We start from the raw sequence: 24,873 nt of genomic DNA, 5'->3' as shown, positions 1-24,873 counted from the left end.
GCCGTTTACGCAATCGTTTTTTGGCCTCGCTTTCTCTTTTGCTTGGTTTTATTTTGTTTTTCGTTTGCGAAGCAACAGAGGGGGGGGCGGGCGGGCGCTAACTATGGGCAACTACATGTCGAAGGTTCGAGGACGACTACTCGCCGCCTGGGTCGTTTGGGGCGCGCGGCTCCGTCGAGGACCGGGCGCGCCCCTTTCCCGGCGCGGCGTAGGTCCCACTCTGACGTATAGAGGGGAGGCACGGACAACGGCCCAATTCATCAATTCCACTCATCTTCTGGTGCCTAGCCCCGTGCAGCGGCGGTCCGGCAGGCTGCCCCCAAGGCCCCCTGGGCCGCTGCGGGTTTTGGAGTTATGCTTTGGCACAGCTTCGGCGATGGCGGCCCCTCTCTGGGGCTTGCATAGGCGGGGAGTCTCCCCCGCTGGTCTCCTCATTCCCTTTTTTCTTTTTCTTTTGAGAGCAGGACGCCGGGTTTGTCTTGTATGTGCGTGTCGGGCCGGGGTGTGAGCGAGGGGCAGAAGGGGCGGGGGCGTGCGGGGCAGAGGCCCAACGTCGGGCGGCTTGTCGGGGTCCGGAGAATTCGATGAGTATGTGAGTGTGTGTGTCACACACACACAACCTCGGGGAGAGAACTCGGTGGAAGCACCAGCCCAGGCTGCCTGCGGCAGGCTCTCACTGTCCCGTGTCCGCTGTCGGTGGGTCGCAAGCGGCAAGGCGTGATAGCATGGCCGCAAGTACGCGCCGAATTGTTGTCCCATGAAAACAAGTAAAATGTACCCAAAAATCGGCGCCTGCGGCGGGCTGGGCGACCCAGATCACGCACACGACAGATCAGTCGAGACCAGACAGACACCATCACCCTAGCCTCACCCTAACCCGACCCTCGCCCTCACACAAAGGCACAGCCCCGGGACCCAAGATCACGCACACGGCAGTCGAGGACCAGACAGGCTTAAGTCACGCTGTAGGCTCACAAGCACCCTGCCGTGATCCGCGCGTTGGTGCGTGCGGGTGCAGACGTGGCGGCGCGCAACAAGAAGGGCAGCGCGCCAATGGACTTCGCAAGGGCTGCGTCCACCGGCGTGAACAACAAAAACGTCCCCCGGAGCGCGGCCGCCACCGCCGCGTGCGTCGAGGCCGCCTCTCCGCCGGCCACCTCTCTGCCGCCTCGTGTGCGTGTGCAGACGCCCAACCTGCACCTCTCCCCTCCCGTTAGGCCCTGTGCGAGGCACCGGCGCTGAGCGGGACGCGGCGCTGCAAGGAGTATGCGGCGGCGGCGGCCGCCAAGGCGGGGCCCGGCTCCGGTGTGGTGGGCGTTGGCGTCGTGCTCGTTGCGCTCCTCGCGGCGGCAGCTGTCAGACGAGGCAGCGGGGCCCTCCGCTGCTGCCGTCTGTGTTCGCGGCGGAGCTGCCGAGCTGAGCTGGAGAAGAAGAGCTTCACCAACGGCAAGGATGACACGCCGCTCGTGAAGCGGCTGTACGAGGCCGCCTTCGAGGAGCAGTTTGGCAAGGCGACCGAGCTGATCTACAATGGCCTCGGCTGGGGCGACGCAGAGGCGGCGCAGCTAGCGAAGGTCCTCGCGAGCGCGGGGCAGCGCCGCGGCTCGAGGCGCTCTGGCTCAACGGCAACAAGATTGGCGACGAGGGCTGCAAGGCGCTGGCCGCCGCCTGCGCGCTGCGGCAACGGGCAAGCAAGGAGTGTTTTTTTGAGTTGGAGGGAATAATTAAATGGCAGTGTGGGCTGTGGGGCGGAGCACGGAATTGATTCATGATTGTTGTGAAATTAAATATTAATATTCTAAATCTAATGTTTTTGTTTTAAAATAGTCCAAGACCAGGAGAGCTCGACTCTGTAATATGCTCATCACAGACGCGGCACGCGCGCGCTACGATGCCGCGCGCATGCGGCGGGACGGGGGGGCACACTCGAGGGATCTCATCACGGGGTAAAGAGACGGGCGGGGCACCTCTCGGGCTCGCCTCTCTCACTCACACGCCTCGCCGCTCGGCCAGTTTGCCAGTCACGCAGCGAGCGGGGGTCGAGGACCAGGGGGTAAGGATTGGGGGAAGGGGGGGGGGGGGGGTCTCCCTCCCTCGCCCCGCTCACTACCCTCACTCGCCCCGCCCTGAAGCGCGGATGCTCGGCGGCGCCGCCCTGGCGGCGGCGCCTGCTCAGGCGGCCTTGGCGCGCAAGTCTGCGATGGCCATCGTCAGCTTCTTGCGGCGCAGCGGCGAGACGATGTTGAGCGACGAGTACATGTCCTGCTCATGGATGAACTAATTAATTGATTGGTTGATTAATTAACGATGTTGAGCGGCGAGTCCATGTCCTGCTCTGTGAGGGTGAGCAGCAGCTTCCCGTTGACGGCGTGCTCCTTGAATGCCATGGTGTGGTCGCCGAGCTCCTCCTCCTCCAGCCACGCGAGCACGTCCGACACCTGCCGAGCCCACCGACGGTTGAACAAGTCAAGGAGGGGACGAACTCACCTCGGCCGCCCCTCGGCCGCCTCTCGGCTGCCTCTCGGCTGCCTCTCGGCTGCCTCTCGGCTGCCTCTCGGCTGCCTCTCGGCTGCCTCTCGGCTGCCTCTCGGCTGCCTCTCGGGCTGCCTCTCTGCTGTCCCTCCGGCACCTTCCAGGTCGTTGGGTTGGACGTGTCCACCGCCGCGGGCAGGGTTCGGGTACCGTGGGGGTAGGGGATGGGCTCGGGTACCGTGGGGGTAGGGGAGGGGCGCCTTCCAGGTCGTTGGGTTGGACGTGTCCACCGCCGCGGGCAGCGGCGTGCCGCTCTGCAGCGCCGACTCCTTGCGCACGAACGCCATGGTCTTCGCCATCGCGTCCTAGGGTTCGGGTTCGGGAACCGTGGGGGTAGGGTATGGGTTCGGGTACCGTGGGGGTAGGGGAGGGGTCCTCGACCTTTGCTTCGTCCATCTGCACCTTGGACTCCTTGCGAAGGAACTCCTTGTGCAGGTCGTAGTTCCCGTCCGCCTTGCTCTGCACCTGAGATCGCAATCTCCCCAAGGTTCACCTCCATTGTGGGTAGGGTAGACACTCTTCAAGCGAGGCGCCCGTCACAGACGCCCGGCCACTGTTGCCTCCTCCATTCCCGTCCACCGGTGCTCTGTGTGCCTGTCTCTTCTCGGCTGCCTCTCGGCTGCCTCTCGGCTGCCTCTCGGCTGTCTCTCGGCTGCATCTCGTCACCTTGGCCTTCGCCTCCTCCTGCTCCGCCTCGATCTCCGCAACCTTTGCGGCCAGCGACTTGTCCTTGATCGCCCAGCTGCGGGGGGCGGGGGGGAGGGGTGGGGGTGGGGGTGGTCCTGCCCCCGGTTCAACGGAGTGTGCGCGGCGGGAGCGAAGCAGAGCAGGGAGGGTGTTCGCGGGGAGCGAGGGGCGGGGAGAGGCGAGGGAAGAATGAAAGCGCGACACGGAAATGCGCCGATCAACAGAGACACAGAGAGAGAGCAGAGAGCAGAGAGGGAGGGAGAGAGGAGAGAGAGAGAGAGGGGAGAGAGAGGAGAAAGGAGGGCGGGGTCCGCGCCGGAAGCAGAGGAGGTAGTTGATTCCGAGAATCGAGACGAGCCAGGTGATGGGCGGGTTGGAGAGGGAGATGCCCTGCACCGTCTTCGGCCCCTCCTCCGCCGCCGCGCACATCCCCCGCCGCTGCCCCCCGCGGAGCAGCTTCGCCGCCGGGCGGCGCGCCGCAAGAAGCGGCCCGCCAGCTGCGCGCGACTGTGGAGGCGTGGGCGCGGGAGGCTGAGGAGGAGGGCCGGCGCGGGCCGCCGGAGGTGGTGCGCTCCACGGCCGCGGCCGCGGCTGTGCACCGGAGGCCGCCGTAGCATAGCTGTGCGCGAGTGCGTGAGCGGCTAGGGCGAGCGGCGGCCATGCGGCGGGTGGGGGAGGCGAGGCCGCGCGTGGGGCCGGCGGGGCGGCGATGCACGGGCGGAGAGGGAGCGGGGTGGGCGTGGGCGGCTCCACGCTGCGCACCACGCGCGAGAGCATGCTTCAGCGGCGCTCACGAGCTGAAGCCGATAGTCTCGGCGAATTCTGGATTTCTTTTTTCAACGCAAAGTCGGGCGACAAGGCCGTCGCGGCGCTCGTGAGCGGTGGCCACGTCGCGGACGGCGAGCCGGAGACCATCGCTGCGTTCCTTCTCGCAAACGACGGCAAGCTCCGTCGACGCGTCCAAGGTGGGCGACTACCTGGGCGGGCGCGACGCCGCCGCGCGCGAGACGGCGCGCCTCGTCATCGGCTCGCTCTCCCTGCGCGGCGTCCCGCTCGACGGCGCGCTGCGGCTGATGATCTCCTTCGTTAAGCTGCTCTCCTCTCCTCTCCTCTCCTCTCCTCTCCTCTCCTCCTAACTCCCAACTCCTCTTCCGCCCTCTCCTCTTCTCTCCTCTCCTCCCATCTCCTCGGCTCTCGTCTCGGGACACCGACCCCGGCGCAATTCCGTCTCTCTCTCTCATTCTTCCCTCGCCTCTCCCCGCCCCTCTCTCACCGCCCCTCTCCCCCCCCCACACACCCAGCCTGCCCCCCGCACACTCCCACGGTTGGGTACTACTTTGGGGGGGCAGGCCCCCCCCCCCCCCCTTCCCCCACCCACCCCCCTCCCCCCCCCCATCCCTCCCCCGACCCTCGCAGCTGGGCAATCAAGGACAAGTCGCTCGCCGCAAAGGTTGCGGAGATGTCTCGGTGTGCTTTTGCCCCAACCACGTGGTGGCCGAAATCTCTGCTGTGTAGGCATAGGTTAGCCTCGAGAATACCAGCAGCCAATCCGAGGCAGTTTGTGACGCGCGTCGCGTCGACGTCGATGCCGTGCACGCGGTGGAAGGACCCCCACCTTCCTTGTTTTCCTAAACCTACAAGGTGAATCGAACGGCCGGTCGCAAGGCGTATTTTTATAGCAAATAAAAGCAAAGCATGGCCGCAAGTAGGAAGTACGCGCCGAATTCCCATTAAAACATCTCCCCCCTGCATGGTTGGGTACGCCCTAGGGGGCCCCCGCGCCACCCCCCAGAGACACACAGCATCGGGACCCCCGCCGGGGACAAGTGGAAGACTGTCGGTAGCGCGACTGCCGGCGGCGGAGAAGGCTGGCCCTTCTAGGCGTCGTCGTCGTCCTCGTCCTCCCAGCGCGGGCGCGTGAAGGTTGGCGACGAGAAGGCGCGCTTGAGCTCCGCAACATCTTCCTCCGGCAGAGGCGACGCCGTCCGGCGCGGCGCCGCCGCCGTCGCCGCCTTGGACGGCGAGCTTGGTGCGACTGCCCGGGGGCTGTCGATCGTGTCGAGCACCGGGCGCAGCCTCGGCGGCGGGGAGGGCGCGGTCCGCAGCTCCACCTCGTTCGACGAGCACTCGTCGCGCTGGGACACCTCCCGGGACACCTCCCGGGACACGTCCCGGGACACCTCCCGGGACACGTCCCGAGACACGTCCCGGGACACGTCCCGAGAGCCGCTGTCGACGAAGTTGGAGAGCTGCGAGGCCTGTGTGAGCAGAGCCGGCGGCATCTCATCACGCCGCGCTCCTGGCGCGACCTCGGCCACGATGGGCGGCTCGACGCCGGACTGCGCGCCGGCCGCCGCCGCCATCTCGGGCCAGTACGCCAGGGCGGAGACCAGCGTCTCGGCCTCGGCGGCGGAGATGCGAGCGGAGGGGTCTCGCTGGAGCATCTTGCTCATCAGCTTGCGCGCCGCCGGGCTCCTGCTGGCCTCGGCGGGCAGGGGGGCGCGGTCGGCGAGCGTGTCGAGGGGCGAGGCGAAGGGCGCGACGCCGAGGAGCAGCTGGTGCAGCACCACGCCGACGCCCCACACGTCCACCTTTGGCCCGAGGGTCGCGCCGAGCTCCGGCGCCACCTGCTCTGGCGCGCGGCAGACGGCGTGCACCGTCTCCTCCGCCTCCTGGCGCGCCGCCGCCACCGCCTCGCGGCTCCGGAGGACCTGGCCGCCCGGCGACGAGGGGAGCTTGGAGACGCGGCACGCCCCGAAGGAGGCGAGCACGTACGTGTCTCGCGGCCCCGCCCGCCGGTAGACGTTCTCGAGCCGCACGTCGCGGTGCGTCACTCCGGCGGCGTGGCAGGCGCTCACCGCGGAGCAGAGCTGGCCGAGGATCGGCAGCGCGTGCGCCTCCCCGATCGGCAGCGGCGAGGCTGCCAGCGAGCCGCCCGCGCAGTACTCGAGGAGCAGCCGTTGCTCGAGGGCGTCGCCGGCGGCGATGAGGTCGTGGCCGAAGAGGTGCACGATGAAAGGGTGCCCGCGCAGCCGCTCGTGCGCAGTGACCACGTCGTCCGCCCTCGCCTTCTGGTCGGCGGGGAGTGGGGTGCGCTTGAGGACGACGAGGTCGTCCTCGTGCCAGACGAGAGTGACGGTGGAGAAGTCGCCGTCGGCGAGGTGCGACTCCTCGTAGAGGATGACGCCGCACGCCTCGATCCGCCGCTGGAACTTGCAGCACCAGCCCGGGAGGCAGCACGCCATCGTGTGGATGCAGAGTGGACGCCGTCGCCTTGTTATTGAGAAGAAATAGCTCCGACACTACGAATTAAGGCTACTAGCCTCTGAGGAGGGCGTCCATAGACACCTCACTAGACCCCACACACGGTCTCGTCCGTGCCTCGCCGGCCGGCGGGATTGCTAGAGGTGGAGCAAGCCTGCTCTAGCCATGGATCGCGCTGCGCAAATGCTGCTCCTGCCGGAAGCTTGTAGGTCTCGCCGGAACCGGTGGCCCATATTAGAGAGGCAAGGCGCTGCTCGCGAAGCCACAGCCTCCTACCTGGGATGGCGCCCCACGCGTTTTAGCCCATTATGCAAAACAGTATTTTCCAAGTACTGGGTGATGAATACACTAGTAGGTGAGGTGCATGAGCCTTCTTCCCCCGTCCGCTCTCCCAGCCCCTTAGTCCGACTGTTGGCTTTCGTCTTTATTATGTATCTTATGCATGGAGCTTGGTTGATTGATTGACTCTGGTTGGTTGGCTAGCCAGCGGCAGGCTGCTCCAAAGGCAATCAATCTGAGGATGTGTGCCGCTCCAGCGACGGCACGCCTACAGACACACAAGCAGAGGTAGGAGGTAGAAGCAGGTATGTATGTATGTAGTAAGGTGAAGAACAGTCAGGCTCGGACTGGACACCAACGCGGTATGGGTGGACGCAAGACAGATGATGACGACACGCACGAGCGACACACAGACACAAACAAGCTCACAAGACACACAGCCAGCGGGCTGCCACACATCCTGAGTGGGCGTACACATCACTCAGGCCACGTCCCCCCTGTCGCCCCCCCCAGCACTCCAAGGTGCCAAGAGACAAACAACAGCACAACAACACAGACAGGCGACAGGGGCGAACGTGTGAGACTAGAGCAGGCTTGCTCCGCCTCTAGCAATCTCGTCGCCGGCCGCAAGGCACGGACGAGACCGTGTGTGGGGTCTTGTGAGGTGTCTATGGACGCCCTCCTCACAGGCTATTGGCCAGCCGCTAGCCCTAACTCGCACTCATGGGTGACGACAGTTCATTGGATGAGTGGTTGCGAGCAGAGGCGCGTGTGCTGAATCTAGATCGCACGCCGTGGCAGGTATGCGGGACTGGCTTTCTCGTCCCGGGGGGGACCGAAGCCCGAACCCGCCACAACCACGTTCCACGACTTCCACGACCAGCGAGAGCGAAGCGAGCGGCCGAGAAGCAAAATGGCGAGCTCCAGCCACGCCGAGATCGCCGACGTGCTGACCCGCGCCATCCACACCGTCTTCTCCGAGTGGACCGCTCTCGGGATGGCCGTCGAGAACGAGTGGGGCGGCCGCAACACACGCGACAAGGCACTCGCGCTGTTGCAGCAGGCGCTGCCGCACTGGGAGAGCCGCGCCGCAGTCGCTTCACCGAACCCAGAGCACGAGAGTTTGCGCGGGATCTCATCATCATCTTCACCTGCGCACGCGCTTGCGTGGAAAATACGAGAGCCGCGAGCGCTGCCGGGAAGCGCTGCTAGGAGCACCCTCGCCGCAGATCCGTCTCCCTCCCGAACACCCAGCTCGGCCGACGCAGGTGTGCCACGGGATGCTGACGTCGGAGGCGGTGCACGCGGACGAGCTAGAGGCGCTGCTCGACTCGGCGCTTCTCGACGACTTCAACATCGAGGCTCTCTCTGCCTCTCGCTCTCTCTCCTCCCCTCTCCCCTGCCTCTCTCTCTCTCTCTCTCTCTCTCTCTCTCTCTCTCTCTCTCTCTCTCTCTCTCTCTCTCTCTCTCTCTCTCTCTCTCTCTCTCTCTCTCTCTCGCCCCCCCCCCCCCCTCTCTCCCTCTCCCTCTCCCTCTCACTCTGGGGAGATCACGAGAGATATGGGGAGGCATGGGGAGGTAGGCGGAGGACGACTCGCCCGCGCAGATTGCGAGGCTGCTCTGCACTCTTCACGCCGAGGCGCGATCTCCGGCCGATCTAGCGCAAAGCTGTTTTTCACACACACACAGCACATGCACATGCACATGCACATGCACATGCACATGCACATGCACATGCACATGCACATGCACACACACACACACACACACACATTGCCAGGCGAAGGCCGGCCAGCTAGCGACGGCCAACGCGCTGCTGGCGAAAGCGGCGGCGAAGCGGCCCGAGAACAACTGGATCGCCGCGCCGCTTCCCCCGAAGGCGCGCTTAACTAGAACCCTCTGTTCTCCAGGGGCAGTCGCCCGATCAGAGTCTGGAGCTCCCTGAAGGCGCCGAAGACGCCATATCTCCCCACATCTCCCTGTACCCCGTATCTCCCCACATCTCCCCACATCTCCCCGTACCCCGTACCCCGTATCTCCCCATATCTCCCCATATCTCCCCACATCTCTCCGTACCTCCCGTGCCTCCCCGTGCCTCCCCGTACCTCCCCACATCTCCCCACATCTCCCCGCACCTCCCCGTACCTCCCCGTGCCTCCCTGTACCTCCCCGTATCTCCCCGTATCTCCCCGAAGGCGCGCAAGGCCGGCGACTCGTCCGACGAAGAGGGCGACGAGGGCGAGGAGGCCGAACAGGGCATGGCGGTGGACGGAGGTAGCGGCGGCGGCGGGTCGGAGGCGGGCGGGGCGGGCTACCGGAGCCGAGAGGCTCCGGCGGTGGACGAGGACGGGTTCGAGACGGTGACACGCTCAAGGGGCCGCCGCTGAGCGCGTCGGCTGGAAGCACACACAGGTCACAGTCGGGGGGGAGAGGGGGGGGGGGGGGTCAGTGTCTGCTCAAGTCTAGACTGCGCCACCGACGCGTACGTGCTGGAGTGCTGCGAGGCGGACTCTGGTAATAACTCCGCGCTTGAAGCCGTAGATTTCCACTGGGTTTCGACCTATCGCGTCCTGCCGTCAATGGCCTTCCGTGTCGACGCCCTCCCGCCGACGCGTGATGGTGTGACGCCGGCAAATCCCTCTGCTCGCCTGTGTTACTCTCTCTCTATACGCGGTTGACACGCCATGTAACGATGTACCATACATACGGCCGTGTCTGAGCGTGATCTCCTCTCCGCGCGCAGTACAAAAGCGGAGTGCGCTCCCTCCCCTTCTATGATGTAACATACTTGACCCCCCCCCTTGGCGCCTCGTGTTTTTCGTGCCAAACCAGCGCGATCTCGGCGGGGCGTCAGCGCCTCTCGGAGGGGCATCATGCGCTCCCGGGGCCGCCCGACGGCGCGGGCCTCTTGCTGATGGACCCAGCCGAGGTGCCCGACCAGTCGGAGTGGCGCTGACGCGCCGCGCGCGACCACCAGCCAGCTTGCCAGCCGGGCCGAGCACGGTGTGTCGAAAGAGTCGACACTCAAAGTAGCAGCCGCTTTTTTTGCCTCTTTTTGAGCGCGGCTGCTGCACACCCAGTTCACCAGTGATACGAGACGCACCAGATTCACCCCGTCGCGAGCTTGACCGCGACCCCGGTGACCGCCCACAGGTGGCTGACGAAGCGCCACTCATCGCTGCTTTCGCGCGCCTGCTCCACAGAGGGCTCCTGCGGCTCTCCCTCGTCGCGTGACCGCCGCCGACATCATGTGCTCGGTCGTCCCCGCCGGCGCGGAGCTGCGCCACGTCGAATTCTTCGGTGGCTCGACCGCCGGCGCGCCCACTATCGCCTCCTGCGCGCCTCACACCCAGTATTCACCTCGCGCGCGACCGCCAAAGTGAGCGCACGACCACCTCCCCCTCGCTCCTGTAGGTGGGCCGCCCCGCGCTGGCGGGAAGAGGCGCGCCGAGCCATCGGTGACGTCCCGGCGAGCTCATGGGCCCCCAAAAGGTCGCACCGACCCGTGGCTCCGCCGTCGGCTCCGCCGCGAGCGGCGACGGTGAGGCCGCCGGGGCTCGCCTATACCGGCTAGTGTGGAGCTCTCAGTGTGGTTGCGTGTTGTACTAGTGATGCTGCACTAGGCGGCCCGTTTTTAGCAAAAACCAGATACCACATCGCGTGTGGTCGTCGAAAAACCGCATGTTCGCCCGTCTGGGACCTCTTCGTACGGCTCCAAAAACCGCTCCTTAACGACGACTACGCGGCCCGGCGGTCGATCTGCGCCTTCTCAGCGGTGGAGGGGATGTGGGAGGTACGTGCGGACCGCGTGGTGTTGCGACGGTTTGACGAGTGCGACTCCCAGCGTCGACTTTTCGACCCCACGGAGCCTCTGCTGCTCCGGGGGGGGGGGTCTGCAGACCACCCGGCCGAACTTCAGAGTCGCGGTGCTCCTCAAATACCGCTCAAACGCCCACGATGTTGTGCAGGGGACATATGCTGATGATCCTGGCCCGATTGGTTCGCTCAGAAAGCTTCTGGGCGGTCGTTAAGGTTCGCTCCCCGCACACCATCCCGGAAGTATGTTACATCATACTTCCTCGAAGCGGCCAGGGGGGCGGGGGCGGGGGGGGGGGGGCTTGGGCCCAACCTGCCCAGGACCGCCAGGATGTCAAAAGTCAAAAGAGCCAAGACAGAGACACCGACTTAGTCGTAGCGACGAGAGGCACGCGTACTTCTAGCCAGCCGGGGCAGTCGGAGAAGGGGCAACTCCGTGCACTGACGGTCGGCCGCCAGAAACCACGCCTGCGTGGATCGCGTCACACCAATCCTCGCTACCCAACGCAGCCAAAGGATATCCACCTCGAGAACCCCGGGATTGTAAAATTCTTCTTTAGGTGTACCTGTGTTAGTGCCAGTGCGCGCCAGTCCCGTGCCCAGTGTTGTGCGAGGGAGTTTTGTTGGAATACTTGGTGATTGTAAAATTCTTCTTTAAAATTCTTCTTTAAATCCGCCGAAATTCGTGTCCCCGTCGGACATTTGCTCAATGTACCCTCCAGAACGACGACACCAGCATGCCCTTGTCTGCGTTTAGCGATAATCCATCTGAGAACCTTTTGATGCTGTCCGTGGCGGCCATCCTCTTGTTTTGGCCCTTCGCGCCGAGTGCCAGCTTTGTCGGCGCGACTCGCGGATTGCATCTCGATGCTGCCAACGTTGTGAGCGTCCGGCTGACGTACTGCCTCGCGATGGCCGTCTGCACGGCCCTCTCCTGGCCATGGATTCCGACAGGGCACGAGTCGGCGCTGACAGCGCAGTACAATCCAGTTCCTTCCTTCGTGACTCTCGGCATCCCGCGCGTGGAGCACCCGACACCCGTCATCCTCGCGCACCAGCTGGTGGGACACACACGCTCACACACACACACACACACACACACACACACACACACACACACACACACACACACACACACACACACACACACACACACACACACACACACACACACACACACACACACACACACACACACACACACACACACACACACACACACACACACACACACACACACACACACACACACACAAACACACACACGCACACGCACGCACACACACACACACACACACACACACACACACACACACACACACGCAGACACACACACCGGGACCTTACGCACACGCACACGCACACGCAAACGGCTCGCGCCCACACACCTTACCTCTACATCATCACAGGTCGTCGTCGTCGCTGCGCTCGCCACGCGGCCGTCCGTCGTGCGGTTCGCGCTGGTGGGGTCCGCAGTCTCCTACTGGTGGGTCTACGGCACCTTCATGGGGTACCGGAAGGAGGACCCGGATGGGTTGTTTGTCAAGCGGACACACGGAGCGCCGCCGTTTGTGCTCCTGATCCTGGCGGCGGCACCAAACGTCGCGTCGGTCCCCCCCGTCGACGCGCTCGGCTCCCTGCGGCGCCTGGGGCAGCCACACCGCAGCGCTCGTCGCCCGTCTTCGTGGCCGCTGCTGCTCCTGCGCTGGCTGCTCGCGTGCATCTACTTCGGCACCGGATACTGCAAGCTTGTGGCGGGCAAGTACTGGCACCCGTGGGCCGATGTGGCGGCACGGCCTGTCTTCCTGAAGACGGGTCCCTGACATGTTCCTGACGTGGCGGCCGCAGGTATGAGTGGGCCGACGGCGCGACCCTCAACTTCGTGCTCGCGTCCAAGGCACTGATGGCGCCGAACGCCCACTTCGCATGGCTGAACCGGCTGCTTCGAACGGTGCCGTGGGTCCGGGTCGGGTCCGCTTGGACGACGCTCCTGCTCGAGCTGCTCTACCCAGCCACCACCCTCCTCGAGCTGGCGCTGCCAAGGTCAATTGCCGCCTCGCTCCTCTCGCTCTCCTTCTCGTCCGTCGCGATGGGGATGCACATGATGATCATGGCCTCGACGGGCATCCACTTCGAGCCTGTGCTCTACATCGCCCACCCTCGTCGACGAGGAGGAGTCACCTTGCTCCTCATGCTAGGCATCAACTTCAAGCTGCTCTACATCGCCCACCTCGTCAACCTGCCCGAGCTCTGCTTCCTCCTCGGGCGGCTGCGCGGCGCCCTCTCCGAGTCTCCCGACGCCGAGCTGTCTCCTCCTCTCTTCGCGGCGAGGGCGGCGAAGGTGGCGGGGGCGGGGGGCGGCGACGGCGGAGGCGTGTGTTCGCTCGGCCGTGCGCTCGCTCTGTCCTGCGGCGCGCGTCCGCTGCTCCCAATGGGCACTCTTTCCCTTGGCACCGTCCGGGGCTAAGGCTTTCTCGGAACCCTCCCCCGTAGGCGCCGCGGCCGCCATGTCGCCCCTCTACTTCATCGTCGCCGACGTTGACTGGTGGCCTGTGAGCAACTACAAGGTAATCTCGGGTAATCTCGGGTAATCTCGGGTAATCTCGGGTAATCTCGGGTAATCTCGGCTTGTGAACTACAAGGTCGGGTGACCCTCCGTCTCCCCCTCGCCCGTGCAATCAATACCCCCGTCCTTTTGATTGCCTGGGCTAGGTCTTTTGTGACCACCGGAAAGCCGGCAAGACGATCACCGCGTACCGCTACGCTTTCGGGGCGCGCGGCGTGGAGCACCAGTGCGGCATTGGCCGGCTGGTTGGGGCGCAAGATACCTGTGCTACTTGCTTGGCTGCGCAGGTCATGGACTCCATCACTATCTCTTGCCGACTGCTAGGTGCCAATGGAGGATTCGCCCTGGTGGCTTGTGAGCGACACGCAGATCTGCCTCACCACCCACAACGAGGTTCTTGTTGCCTCGCCGGGCAGCCAAAAGCTGGCTGAGCCGCCGACCCGGCAGGCCGTTGCCAAGGCACTCTTAAGATAGATGGGAAGGTGAAGAGCCAGCCAGGTTTGGAGTGGACACCGGCGCGGTATGGGAGGACGCTACAGGAGATGACGGCACGTTTGGAGCGACATACAGAGGAGACACTCAGACACACCGACACACAGACACACAGACTCACAGACTCACAAGACACACAGCCCGAGCTGAGCTGCCACACATCCCGAGTGAGCAGTACGGCACTGCATCACAGGCGCTTTGCGCCAAGGACGGCGCAAAGGCATGCGACTGGCAATGCTACCTCAACCGTTACGCAGACCTCCGGAAAGACTTTGGCGACGCCAACGTCAACGCCGCGGCGGCCCACTTCCGGAGGAAAGGGAAGGCTGAGGGGCGCAATTGCTCGTGCCCCGGAAGCGCCGGCGCACCCGTGCCTGAGTATTGCACCAAGGCGAGTGGGACAGCCAACGGGACAGGCTTTCTGCACGTCCTGCAGCGTAGAGGCCGGGGGACCTTCCACCAACCTTCTGGGAGCTTTCCCGTGTATAGGCCTCCTCCGCACGTTCTTCTACGGATGGTGCGGCTTCCCCGACCCCGCCCTAAGCGCCCCCGACAGCGAAGCCCGCGCCGCGCGCGGCACCACCACCGACTCTACCTCCGACCCCAGGGCCTAGGCGGCCCGCCATGAAATCTAGCCGTGTGTGCTGGCGTCCGGGTCCCAGCGGGTTTTCACGTAACAAGTACACACAAAGGGTTAAATTTTGTTTGGCCGTCCCTAAGTAGAGCAGGACGAGGAGAGGGGTGCCTGCGTCTTTGCGCGCTATTTTGACCTGCACCGGACGTGCTGCAGCAGCAACCGTACAAGCTGTTTGATCTAGTGGCGGTGTCTCTCTACCCCGGCGCCAACCATCGCAAGATCAGCCTGCGCCACGTGATGCGTGACCTCGGGGCGGAGCCAGTGGCCGAGGCTCATCTCTTTGCGCGCTTGTCGCGAGCGAGCACTTCCTCGAGCAGCAGATCCTCCGGCGGCGGCTCCGACCGTGCTGTCAATGGGTGAGTGGTCGAGGACGGGAAGGGGACGGTTGGCGCTCTTGTGGGGGCGAGGGGCTAGTCGTACCAGCAGTCGGCGGAGTCGCGCGAAGTGGGGACTAGCCTGCAGGCCTGAGCAACACAGTACGTTCGCTTCTTTGGCACGCTAGCACCGAGGCGGCGTTCGAGATGGCGGTGCTCGCTGCGGCAGGGCTACCGCGCGCTGCAGCTGCGCTCGAGGCGCGGCACGCGCATCGAGTTGCTCGCTCGGCGAGGAGCCGCACCGCTGGGGCTGTCGGCGAGGAGCCGCACCGCTGGGGTTGTCGGCGAGCGAGCTTTGGAAGGACAATGGTATAAATGGAGATATGCGTGGGGAAGTGGGCGAGCTGCGGAAGCGGTTGAGCCGCATCACTGCGGAAGAGCTCGACGCATGACGCGTGTCCGCGTGTCGGCGGTGTCGCGTATCCGGAAGGCACTCTCCATTCACGGAAGGCGCCCGCCCGATCGCGCCGCGTCACACGGTCACACGCGACACGGGGCGCCGAGAGCCCCAACTATAGACTATACGCTTTACGAGGTAAGTAAGGTAGAGTAAGGTAATCTTCTCCACACACACACACGAGGTTGTGCTGGGGCAAGCTAGGGGGGGCGACCCTCGCGTCTCCGCATCCACGGTAATGACAGGAGCCCCACGGGCCACGGCGCACGGGCCACGGCATTCATTCAAAGTGCAAGGCCCAGTGCGCGTGTGGGTGGAGAGGAGAGCGGCAGCCAGAAAATAGTAATACCCTCACGAGGAAACAGATATCGCATGCACACGCCTACTCACTACTGGGGGTCTGGGCCGGGGCGACGGGGCCATCTACACAACAGAGCGCCGCCGCGCTGTCAGCGACACTGCACGCCGTGAACTGATGAACGGCCGGCTGGGCCATCCGCGGCGAGCCACTGCTCCCTGATCAGATGCCCCGGCCACCGAGCACACTACGCCCCGCCTCTGGCTCTCTCCGACTCGCTAGCCGGGCGCCGCCCCGCGCGCCGCCGCGCACCGCCGCGCGCCCCTCGTAGCGTCCCCGCCGCCGTCCTCACTCCTTGGCGAGCGCCTTGTTGCGCTTCTTGCACTGGTCCTCGGAGCGCGAGCCAACCTCCTCGGCCACCTTCTTCCACCGGCTCGGCGTCTCGGGGCCGAACTTGGAGAGCGCCTGTTCACAGCTGCAGGTGTGAAGAGGCGCTGTTCACGGCCGGGCGAGGCGAACTTGGAGACCGCCTTCTTCAGCTTGGCGTCCTCCGCCGCCGCCCACGTGTTTGGGCCGCTCGGCGTCGCCGCCGCCGCGCCGCCCTTGCCGCTTGCCGGAGTGGCAGCCGCGCCCTTCTTGGCCGGCGTCGCCTTGGCCGGGGTGCCGTTCGGCACGCCCGCCTTGCCCTTGGCCACTGACGGCGCCGGCGCCGCCGCGGCCGGCTTGGCCCCCCCCGCGGCCGGCTTGGCCCTCTTGGCCGCGCCGCCCGCCGCCGGGGCGAGCGCGGGCCGCTTGGAGGCGGACTTCGGTAGCTGGACCTCCTCTTCGCTCTCCTCGTCCTCGTCCTCGTCGTCGTCGTCCTCGTCGTCGTCGTCGTCGTCGTCGTCGTCGTCGTCGAAGTCGTCCTCGCCCTCCTCGCCCTCCAGCGACTCCTCCTCGCCCTCCTCCTCCTCGCTCTCGCCCTCCTCGCCCTCCTCGCCGCTCTCCTCGCCCTCCTCGCCGCTCTCCTCCTCCTCGTCCTCGTCGTCGTCGTCGTCGCTCTCGTTCATAGGCTCAGGCACCGGCTTCTTCCCCTGCGCAAAACAACAAGCCAACGTCACACACCAGCAAGCTGAGCACAGCCACCGCCGCCGGGCGTCTTCGCCTTGGCCGCGGAGGTCGCCGCCGCCGGCGCCGCCTTGCCTGGGGCTGGCTTCTTGCCGGCGGGCGCGGGCGCGGGCGCGGCAACCTACGGAGGAATGGGGAGAGATGGGGAGATACGGGGAGACATGGGGAGACATGGGGAGACATGGGGAGATAGGGGGCGGCAACCTACGGAGGCTCCTCGCAAGCTCTGAGGCGTCTCGGAGGTGTCTTCGGAAGTGTCTCGGACCTCGTCGGAGCTCTCCTCCTCGAGGGAAGTGTCTCGGAAGTGTCTCGGAAGTGTCTCGGAAGTGTCTCGGAAGTGCCCCGGACCTCGTCGGAGCTCTCCTCGTCGAGCTCGTCGAGCTCGCCGTCCATGTCCTCCGTGTCGTCCTGTTCACAGCTGGAGGTGTGAAGAGACGCTGTTCACGGTGTGGCCGTCCATGTCCTCCGTGTCGTCCTGTTCACAGCTGGAGGTGTGAAGAGACGCTGTTCACGGTGTGGCCGTCCATGTCCTCCGTGTCGTCCTCGTGGTCCAGCTCGAGGAAGCCGGTGAGGTGCACCTGCCAGACGACAGTCAACAGTTGATTCGGCGCGAGAGGAGGAAGCTAGCTGACGGTGCACCTGTCCAGACGTAGCTAACAGTTGAGACTTGATAATTCATAGCTAGATAGCGAGAGGAGGAAGCTAGCTGAGGGTGCACCTGTCCAGACGTAGCTAACAGTTGAGACTTGATCATTCATGGCTAGAGGAGGAAGCTAGCTGAGGGTGCACCTGTCCAGGCGTAGCTAACAGTTGAGACTTGATGATTCATAGCTAGAGGAGGAAGCCAGCTGAGGCCGCACCGCGTGGCCGCCGCTGAGGTGGACCTACGAATGGACAAATTAGCTATCAAGAGTTGGCCGGTGCCGCTGGGGTGCAACTGCGCCGGCCAGACGCGAAGGTGGCGGCGGCGAGGACGGCGGCGGTGAGGAGGGCAGTGGCGGAGGGCGGCAGTGGCGGAGGAGGGCGGCGGAGGCGAGGGCGGCGGTGGCGGCATGGAGCTCGGAGGCAGCGCGTAGCGAGGGCAGTAGCGCGGTCGGCATCGGGGGCGCTCGGAACCTGCGCCTCGGAAGTGTCTCGGAAGTGTCTCGGAAGTGTCTCCAGAGGGCGCTCGGAACCTGCGCCTCGTCGCCTGGCGAGAAGGGAAGCTCCATCGGGCACTGCTCGAGCACGCCCTCGTGCAGCCGGCAGACAACGTAGCGCTGCTCGTCCTCCGCGACCGACACCTGCGAGGCGGCGGCGGCGGTGCGATGGGAACCAGGAGGAGACCGCCGTCCGGAGAGCCGGGCGGCGGCGGCGTGGGCGGCAGCAGCGGCATCGGCAGAGAAGGAGAATGAGGCAATGAGAGCTCGTGCGGAGAAGCGACGCGAGCCCACTGACGCTGCAAGTACGCACGGATGGCCCGGCTTTCGGTGCGGGAGCAGGCTTTCTCCGGAGCGGGCGGTGGTGGCAGCAGACCGAGAGTACGCACGGCTCGGTCTTCTTGGCGGGCTTGGAAACGACAAGCGCGGCCTGCTTGACGACGAGGCGTCGTGTCAGGTTGAGCGGCATCGGCTTGCCGGGCAGGATCTCAAGGCCCCAGAACGCCATGGTTACGGGGAGAGACGGGGAGAGGCTGCGTGGCTTGTCGCGTCGTCGAGGAAGAAATTTCTGGCGAAGAACAAGGAGTACAGGACTGGCTGTGTGTCTTGTGCCGAAAGGCGCAAGAAGCCGCGAGAGCAAGGGACCGGCAGGAGGCGGCGGCGCCGCAGAACGAAGCAGAGGAGAGCGACGCGACAGTAGAAGAAGAGACAAGGGAAAGAACGACGAGAAGGGGGCGACCGCGAGGTGGCATGAAGGTCGCAGCGAGAATCTGCGAGAGACTGCGAAGAGAGATAGGAAGAGGCGGACGCCCAAGGGTGGGCGACGGCTAGCGCATCACACCCCTCTCCTTAAAATCCCTGTGTGGTGGCGGCGTGCCGTCCTCCCATCCCTCCCTTGGGTTGTCTGTTTTCTTTCTTTCTTTCTGTGTGTCTTGTTGGTGGGGACTCTGTCCTCCTCCCCCATCCCTCGTCTGGGTTTGTCTGTTTTCTTTCTTTCTGTGTGTCTTGTGAGCTTGTTTGGGTCTGTGTGTTGATCGTGCGTGTCGTCATCATCTGTCTCGCGTCCACCCATCCATACCGCGTTGGTGTCCACAGTCCGAGCCTGACTGTTGTTCATCTTTCTACATACATACATACTGGCGCGCACTGGCGCTAACACAGGTACACCACGGGAGCCGCCTAAGCGACTCCTGCGAGGGTGTGAGGAAGAATATCGCGTATCCGGAGCCGCCTCCCGGTCCCCCTCGGCACACCTCCGCTGCTCAATGTTTGACGGCTCGAACCCGTGAAGCTTCCCCGTGCGCGGGTTACCCCGCACACGGGTCAGCCTGCCAGCCACGTATCCACGCAAGCGTGGTCCGCGTGCATGGCATACAGGCGTCCGCCAGACAGCGCAGAGGCTAGGCGACCGGGTAACCGGCTTTAGTCACAGATCCAAGCTCAGACGCCACACCAACACCACAAACACGCTCACTTCGCCGCTGCTGTAGATGGGCCTCCGGGGGCCCATCCATGCTACGTCGAAGCACAGACCCGATCTCGGCACTCACGGGCTGCGACGCGAGACCGGCGAGGGGCGCGCCGCGCGCCGCCTGCAGAGAGCCGCCTGAGGCATTGCCGCCTCCGCTGGCGGGGTTCCCGCGCGCCCGCCCGCGCCCGCGCCCGCCCACGCCACGCCCGCGGGCTCCGGATGCGCCGCCCTCCTTCTCCTTCTTCTCGATGGCAGTCCGCGCGTGCTTTTGTCGACGGGTCGGTGGCGTGGTCGAGGGGAAGGTCGCCGGCGGCCGCAACTCCGCCGCCGTCGCTCCGCCGGCTCTGATCGAGTATCGGGCGTTGGAGGGCGGCGGCGCAAAGCGGGTCTGGAGCATCCATCGCCACGAGCCTCGCGGCCGCGGTCGTGGCACACCTGCCGCCCTTGCCGCCATACACACAGTGCGCCCTTGCCACCCTTTGCCGCCTTGCCTCCGCCGCGGGCGGCGGTGGGAGCGGCCTGCTGGGCTAGCATGTTGTCCGTAGCTGTGGACGGGCACGTGGAACGTCAATTCATGTTCGAACGACCTCCGGGATTCAAACAAAAAATAGCCGGGGCCCTCTCGCAACCCCTCCGACCCCCCCCCGGGACCCGTGGGCGTCGAAGAGGCGCTCTCGGGCGGGGGGCCGTTCCTTCTGAGTTCATGCTACCATGAAGCACACTCCTGTGCTGCGTCGAAGCACCGGGCCCGAGTCCGCCTTCCGCCCTGGGAGGCAGAAGACCTTTGCGACTACGACCTCCTCAACCGCTCGTCGGCAGCGCGCCGCAAGCAGGTCCTCCTGGAGGAGGGCTGGCCTCGCGGCGAGTTGCCTTCCAAGGTGGGGTTGCGCGAGCACATGCAGGCTCGCGCTGCGCTGTGCGGTATAAGGTGGGCCTGGCCTACCATGGCAATGCCGCTGAGACCGGTGAGTACTTGTACGACCCGAGCTACGCGCCAACGCTGGACATCGGACAAGTGGTCCACACGCTGAACAGAATGTTCAATCTCAATGTCCCACCCCTCTGCGCGCGGGCCTTCTAGGCCCGCGGGTAGTCTCACCCCATCCCCAGGGCCTCCAGGGCTCGCACCTCAACCTCTCATAGACCAGCGCAAAGCGCCATAGGACGTATTTTCTTGTCAATAACAAGGTCTGCTTCTCTGCAGCGTGCGTGCACCTCGATCCTGTACCGTGTTTGTTATGACCCCCCCCCACAATGAACACACCCACCAGTGAGGGAGGGCGAGACGATCGAGGGGTCCCGTACCATGCGGAAGCGACCCTATCAAGTGCTCAAGTGCTCAAGGTCTGTGAAAAAAAATCAACAACGCTGCTCGCAACATGCGTGTCGCGCACTCATTCATTCATGACCGGTCTCAATGTCCCACCCCCCTGCGCGCGGGCCTTCTAGGCCCGCGGGTAGTCTCACCCCATCCCCAGGGCCTCCAGGGCTCGCACCTCAACCTCTCACAGACCAGCGCACAGCGCCATAGGAGATATTTTCTTCTCAATAACAAGGCTGTGAAGTCCTATACCGTTGCCCTTGGACGGCCGCGACATTCAGCCGGGAGTTACATCCTCGTAAGGAACGCGCCAATTTCACCATGACGATGACGATGGCATTCCTCGCACGCGGCGTCAAGGCTCCCCGCGTCGGCCACTTCGAGCTCCATCATGAGCTAGGGAAGGGCGGTTATGGCCGCGTCCTAATGGCGATCGACCTGAAGCGGGGCGAAACAGTGGCAGCAAAAGAGATAGACACCGGAGGCTCGTTGGACCGCAAAAAGTCCATTGCGCATGAGATAAAAATGCTCCGCCGTCTCGACCACCCTGGAGTGGTAGGGCTGCGCGGATTTGATGAGGTGGGCAAGCTGTGCTACATCTTCATGGAATTCGCGGCTGGCGGAGATCTCTTTGAGCTAGTGCTGGCTCGAGGGCGCCTCAGCGAGGCTGAGGCCCGGCCTATCTTTGCCCAAACGATTTCCGCGGTGGCGCATCTGCACGAGCGAGGCGTGGTGCACCGCGACATCAAGCTGGAAAACATCGTCGTGACCGCCGACGGGAACGCCAAGCTGTGCGACTTTGGGCTCGCGCACGCCTACGAGAGGCGGCCTGATTCCCACCCTTCGGGCGCCGTCTCTGCCTTTGACCGAGAGCCACTTACGCGCGTCTGCGGCAGCGAGTCCTACATGGCGCCTGAGGTCCCGATGCGACGAGGTTACGACGGCCCCGCCGCCGACGTGTGGTCCTGCGGCGTGGTGCTTTTCGGTATGCTCACCGGTTCTTTCCCATTTGACGCTGCGAACGAAGGCGACTGGCGCTACCGGCGAGTGCTCGACGCCTGCGCGGCCAGCCCGGACGCCTCGGTTTGTCGCACGATCTTTGACTGCTTCGAGGGGCCGTGCCTCTTCTCGAAAGAGGCAATCGAGCTCACCGACGCACAGCTCAGGCCATTTCCGGCGCAGCGCTGCACTGCGGCCGCGGCACAGCGGATGGCGTGGGTGCGACTGCCGCGGCTGCAGCTGCGGCGACTGTTGCGCACGGCGACGCTCGCGGCGCTCTTTACGGCCCGGAGGGCGGTGCTGCCCTCGGGGGCTGACTCGGATCTTAGTGCCTTCGATTCGCTGCGCATCGCCTCATCCACGCCGCCACAGACCAGCACGCTCGTCACCGCCAACGGCAAACTTCCAGACCTGCCGTCGCGGCAACAGGGGAGGGCCGCCCCCACTGCATCCACGCCGCACCAGCTTCCTGCGACGCCGGCCGTGGATGCAGCGCGCCTACTCGCTCGCGGTCTGGACGAGGCGTGCACACTCGACAAGCGGCTCCGTGGTCAGGAGGCAGGGCGGGGGAGTCAAGGCGGTAAAACAGCGACCGGGGCGGCGCCACCCAAAAAGCGGGGCCGCGGGTCAGCGCGGCTGTCGCTTTCTAAGCTTCTCATGCCGTCGCGCCGCGCCGCGGCCGAGTCCAGCTGCGGCGCGTCGGCTCTCGTGCTCTGATGCGACGGACTTCTGCGTGCTGGCTGGAGCAACACTGTGGCCTGTGCGGCACGGGCGATGGAGAATCATTGGTGTCTAATGGGAGAGGATGGGCATGAAGAGGATACAGGTCGCCGTCCATTGCAATAAAGTATGCAAATAGTTTAACCGAGACCGTCGCGTGGGTGGTGGGTCCGTAGCTCGAGCGGTGTATACATGTTAGCTCCGGCGTCCGGCCGGGGTGGTAAATCTAAAAAAGTACCGGCCCAGTGTAGGGGTCGTACGGTACAAAGGCTTGTAAAGCCGTCCGGTGTATGGCCCTTGAGGAACCAACTCGTTTTATTCCACACTCTTATCTCCACCGCGCCGAGAGAGCGTCTGACATACACATATGCACCAGACATAAAGGACCTCCACACGCGAGCGAGTTACACGGGAGTCAGCCGCCTCTCGGGCGCTTGAGCGGCGGAGGCTGCTGGATGTAAACGCGCCCGTTGTCGGCGTTGTTGTCGATGAAGCGCGAGGTGCAGCACCAGTTGCCGCGGTACAGGTAGTACTCCATCATCGTGTTGAAGAGCAGCGACTCGTCGGGCCGGTCCTCCCACCCGCCAAACGCGCCAACCGCGTCCGAGAGGCGCAGCACGCGCGCCTCCCTCGCCTCCGCGCCCTGCAGCCGCTGCAGCACCTGCACATTGCTCGCCTGGCGCGGCAGCGCGGGGCACTGCTCGGTGGAGGAGGTCGAGCAGGGCGCCGTCGCCGCGCCTGCACCGACGACAACGTCGAGGACGGAGCGCGTGATGGCCGCGTCGGTGCGAGGGTCGGCGAGGAAGCGGTGCGCGCGCACGGGCAGCGGCGCGGTGAACTTGCCCCCAAACTTGTGCGGCTGCATGCCAAAGCGCGTCGGCTCCGTCGCCATCAGCTGCAGCTTGTGCGTGTCGATGACGAAGCTCGTGCTGCACTTGAACGGGATCTGCATCCGGCGCGGCGCGCCCTGGTATAGACAGCTCGGCATGATGTCCGGGTACTCCGATCGGTCGCAGAGGCAGTCGAACTGGGGCAGGATGAGCGTGCGATTGAGGACCCGCGCGATGCCCATCGCGTCGCGCAGTGCGTGGACCTGCCGCGCCATCAGCGCCACGTTGGCGCGCAGCCGCACCGACCGCTTCAGCCCCTCCTGCCACATGATCTCCTTGCCCGCTGGCTTCGGAGGCAGCCCGTGCGCCGGGTCCTCGCCCCCGCACGGCGCGGTCAGCTTCCCCGGCGCGTGAACCCCTTCCCCGGCCTGGCACGGCATCGGGTCGGCTCCGGGGTCCGGCGGCACAAAGGTGAGGAACCTGCCCTCGGTGTAGTAGGCATCGGGCAGCAGCGCCCACAGGCCGGACTCGAGGAGCCGGAAGCGCTTCCCGCCGTCGCCGTACTCCGTAAAGGTCGCGTGGATCGAGACGCAGCGTCGCGGCTCGCCAGCCTGCTGCACCCAGACCGTGTGCCCGCCGCAGAAGCGGTCGATCGGGAGCGGAGCCAGGCGAAGACCCTCGGGGCCGAAGCCGCGGACCGGGCCGATGACGCGCCCCGACGGGGAGGCGGCCTTGACAGGGTACATGCCGTCGGCGAGCAGGTTGTTGAAGGCGCCCTGGTCGTCCGAGTGCGGCGAGTGCAGGTTGAGCGTCTCGAGCGCCCACCTCCGCGCGAGCGCGATCGAGTCGACCGACGACTTGAACCAGAGCACGCCGGTGTTGAGGACCGCGCCGTGCGTGTTGCCGGGCGCGTGGCCGCACTGGACCGGCGAACGAGGCCGCTCGGTCTTGTCGCGGTCCGAGTCCAGATCGAGGCAGTCGGTCGACGCGCCGACCGTCGCGCCCTCTTGCATCAGCTCCGTCAGCAGCGGCAGCGGGTCGCCAACCCAGACGACGTCCGAGTCGGAGACGAGCACGTCCCTGCCCGTCTCGAGGACGAGGCGGATGCAGTCCGCCTTGAGGTAGCCCATCCGGTGGAAGAGGTGCGGCGCGTGCCGAAAGTGCGTGATCGGGAGCGCGCCCGTGTAGTTGTACGCCGGCAGCCGCCGCTCGTGCAGCGACAGCAGCAGCGTCTCGTCAAAGGCGGCGATCACCATCTGGCGGCTGTACCCACGCTGGATGACGTGGTGCGCCCAGTTGAGCAGCATCTCGGTGACCCCGCTGTTTCCGAAGGCGAGCCACGCCGTGCCGCCCTTTGGCACGTACTGCAGCAGCTGCTCCATGCTCGCATTGGCCGGCCGCTGCGGCGGCAGCAGCGACGCGTCGGGCCGCCAGCTGGACATGCCATCGGCCTGGGGCACGGGCCGATGGGAATGGACCACCAGTAATCAAACAACCGGGCGTCGGAGGTGTCTCGGAAGTGTCGAGTGGCACGTCTCCGAAGTGTCTCGGAAGCGCCTCGCGCGAGCTCGGACCATCCCTGCAAGCCCATGTGGGTACGCTAGGAGGTGACGGAAGTGTTACGAAAGTGTCAGGAAGCGTCTAGGAAGTGTCTCGCGCCTGCAGCAGCCGCCGCACATTGTCCGACTCTCGCTCGGCCTGCGTCCACGACGCCTGCACGTTGCCCCAGAGCGCCCCCTCCTTGGGCTGGCGCTGCTTCTCGATCGCAGTCGCCACCGACTGCGCCGCCTCGCGGCTCTGACCCGCGCCGAAGAATGGCCGCTCGGTGCCGGCAGCACTGGCACCAGCCGAATGCGTGGCGGCGGTCATGACTGCTGCAGCAGTGACTGCTGGTGCGGTCGTCGATGCGGTCGCTGAGGCGGCGGCGTGTGCGTCGATGCGCGA

At 65.3% G+C, this 24,873-nt stretch overlaps 8 protein-coding genes across 8 annotated transcripts; 4 read left to right on the top strand and 4 right to left on the bottom strand.

The window, feature by feature from the left end:
• Window positions 1-725: 725 nt before the first annotated feature.
• On the top strand, window positions 726-1,856 carry EMIHUDRAFT_229279 (hypothetical protein; the record flags this gene model as incomplete). Its single annotated transcript, XM_005786147.1, has 4 exons — window positions 726-735; window positions 901-965; window positions 1,218-1,574; window positions 1,839-1,856. 4 exons carry the CDS (start codon window positions 726-728, stop codon window positions 1,854-1,856), a joined length of 450 nt encoding a protein of 149 aa, XP_005786204.1.
• A 242-nt stretch (window positions 1,857-2,098) lies between these two features.
• EMIHUDRAFT_363772 (hypothetical protein) lies at window positions 2,099-4,027 on the bottom strand (the record flags this gene model as incomplete). Its single annotated transcript, XM_005786146.1, has 7 exons — window positions 3,982-4,027; window positions 3,536-3,726; window positions 3,199-3,274; window positions 2,914-2,997; window positions 2,733-2,837; window positions 2,306-2,438; window positions 2,099-2,237 (listed from the first exon to the last, which is right to left on the bottom strand). Coding segments are annotated over exons 1-7 (649 nt in total), but the record flags the coding sequence as incomplete, so codon positions are not given.
• EMIHUDRAFT_229277 (hypothetical protein) lies at window positions 3,995-4,734 on the top strand (the record flags this gene model as incomplete). The annotated part of the gene is made up of 2 exons (XM_005786145.1): window positions 3,995-4,184; window positions 4,670-4,734. The coding sequence occupies 2 exons, from the start codon at window positions 3,995-3,997 to the stop codon at window positions 4,732-4,734; spliced, it is 255 nt and encodes an 84-aa protein (XP_005786202.1).
• Window positions 4,735-5,096: 362 nt separating this feature from the next.
• On the bottom strand, window positions 5,097-6,464 carry EMIHUDRAFT_111596 (hypothetical protein; the record flags this gene model as incomplete). Its single annotated transcript, XM_005786144.1, has 1 exon — window positions 5,097-6,464. The coding sequence occupies one exon, from the start codon at window positions 6,462-6,464 to the stop codon at window positions 5,097-5,099; it is 1,368 nt and encodes a 455-aa protein (XP_005786201.1).
• Window positions 6,465-11,289: 4,825 nt separating this feature from the next.
• On the top strand, window positions 11,290-14,250 carry EMIHUDRAFT_467717 (hypothetical protein; the record flags this gene model as incomplete). The annotated part of the gene is made up of 8 exons (XM_005786143.1): window positions 11,290-11,639; window positions 11,988-12,352; window positions 12,427-12,968; window positions 13,072-13,145; window positions 13,291-13,431; window positions 13,469-13,537; window positions 13,830-14,031; window positions 14,126-14,250. Exons 1-8 carry the CDS (start codon window positions 11,316-11,318, stop codon window positions 14,248-14,250), a joined length of 1,842 nt encoding a protein of 613 aa, XP_005786200.1. The 5' UTR covers window positions 11,290-11,315.
• A 2,123-nt stretch (window positions 14,251-16,373) lies between these two features.
• On the bottom strand, window positions 16,374-18,116 carry EMIHUDRAFT_423609 (hypothetical protein; the record flags this gene model as incomplete). Its single annotated transcript, XM_005786142.1, has 7 exons — window positions 17,965-18,116; window positions 17,625-17,732; window positions 17,310-17,333; window positions 16,992-17,027; window positions 16,798-16,857; window positions 16,487-16,570; window positions 16,374-16,415 (listed from the first exon to the last, which is right to left on the bottom strand). Coding segments are annotated over exons 1-7 (486 nt in total), but the record flags the coding sequence as incomplete, so codon positions are not given.
• Window positions 18,117-20,746: 2,630 nt separating this feature from the next.
• EMIHUDRAFT_44396 (hypothetical protein) lies at window positions 20,747-21,403 on the top strand (the record flags this gene model as incomplete). The annotated part of the gene is made up of 1 exon (XM_005786141.1): window positions 20,747-21,403. A coding segment is annotated over one exon (657 nt), but the record flags the coding sequence as incomplete, so codon positions are not given.
• Window positions 21,404-22,514: 1,111 nt separating this feature from the next.
• EMIHUDRAFT_111592 (hypothetical protein) lies at window positions 22,515-24,059 on the bottom strand (the record flags this gene model as incomplete). Its single annotated transcript, XM_005786140.1, has 1 exon — window positions 22,515-24,059. One exon carries the CDS (start codon window positions 24,057-24,059, stop codon window positions 22,515-22,517), a length of 1,545 nt encoding a protein of 514 aa, XP_005786197.1.
• Between the last annotated feature and the right edge of the window lie 814 nt (window positions 24,060-24,873).

The sequence above is a fragment of the Emiliania huxleyi genome (assembly GCF_000372725.1).
Source record: "Emiliania huxleyi CCMP1516 chromosome Unknown EMIHUscaffold_154, whole genome shotgun sequence".
Classification (NCBI taxonomy): domain Eukaryota; phylum Haptophyta; order Isochrysidales; family Noelaerhabdaceae; genus Emiliania; species Emiliania huxleyi.
Note: the sequence above shows the minus strand (reverse complement) of the source record. Positions and strands in the feature narration are given on the sequence as shown.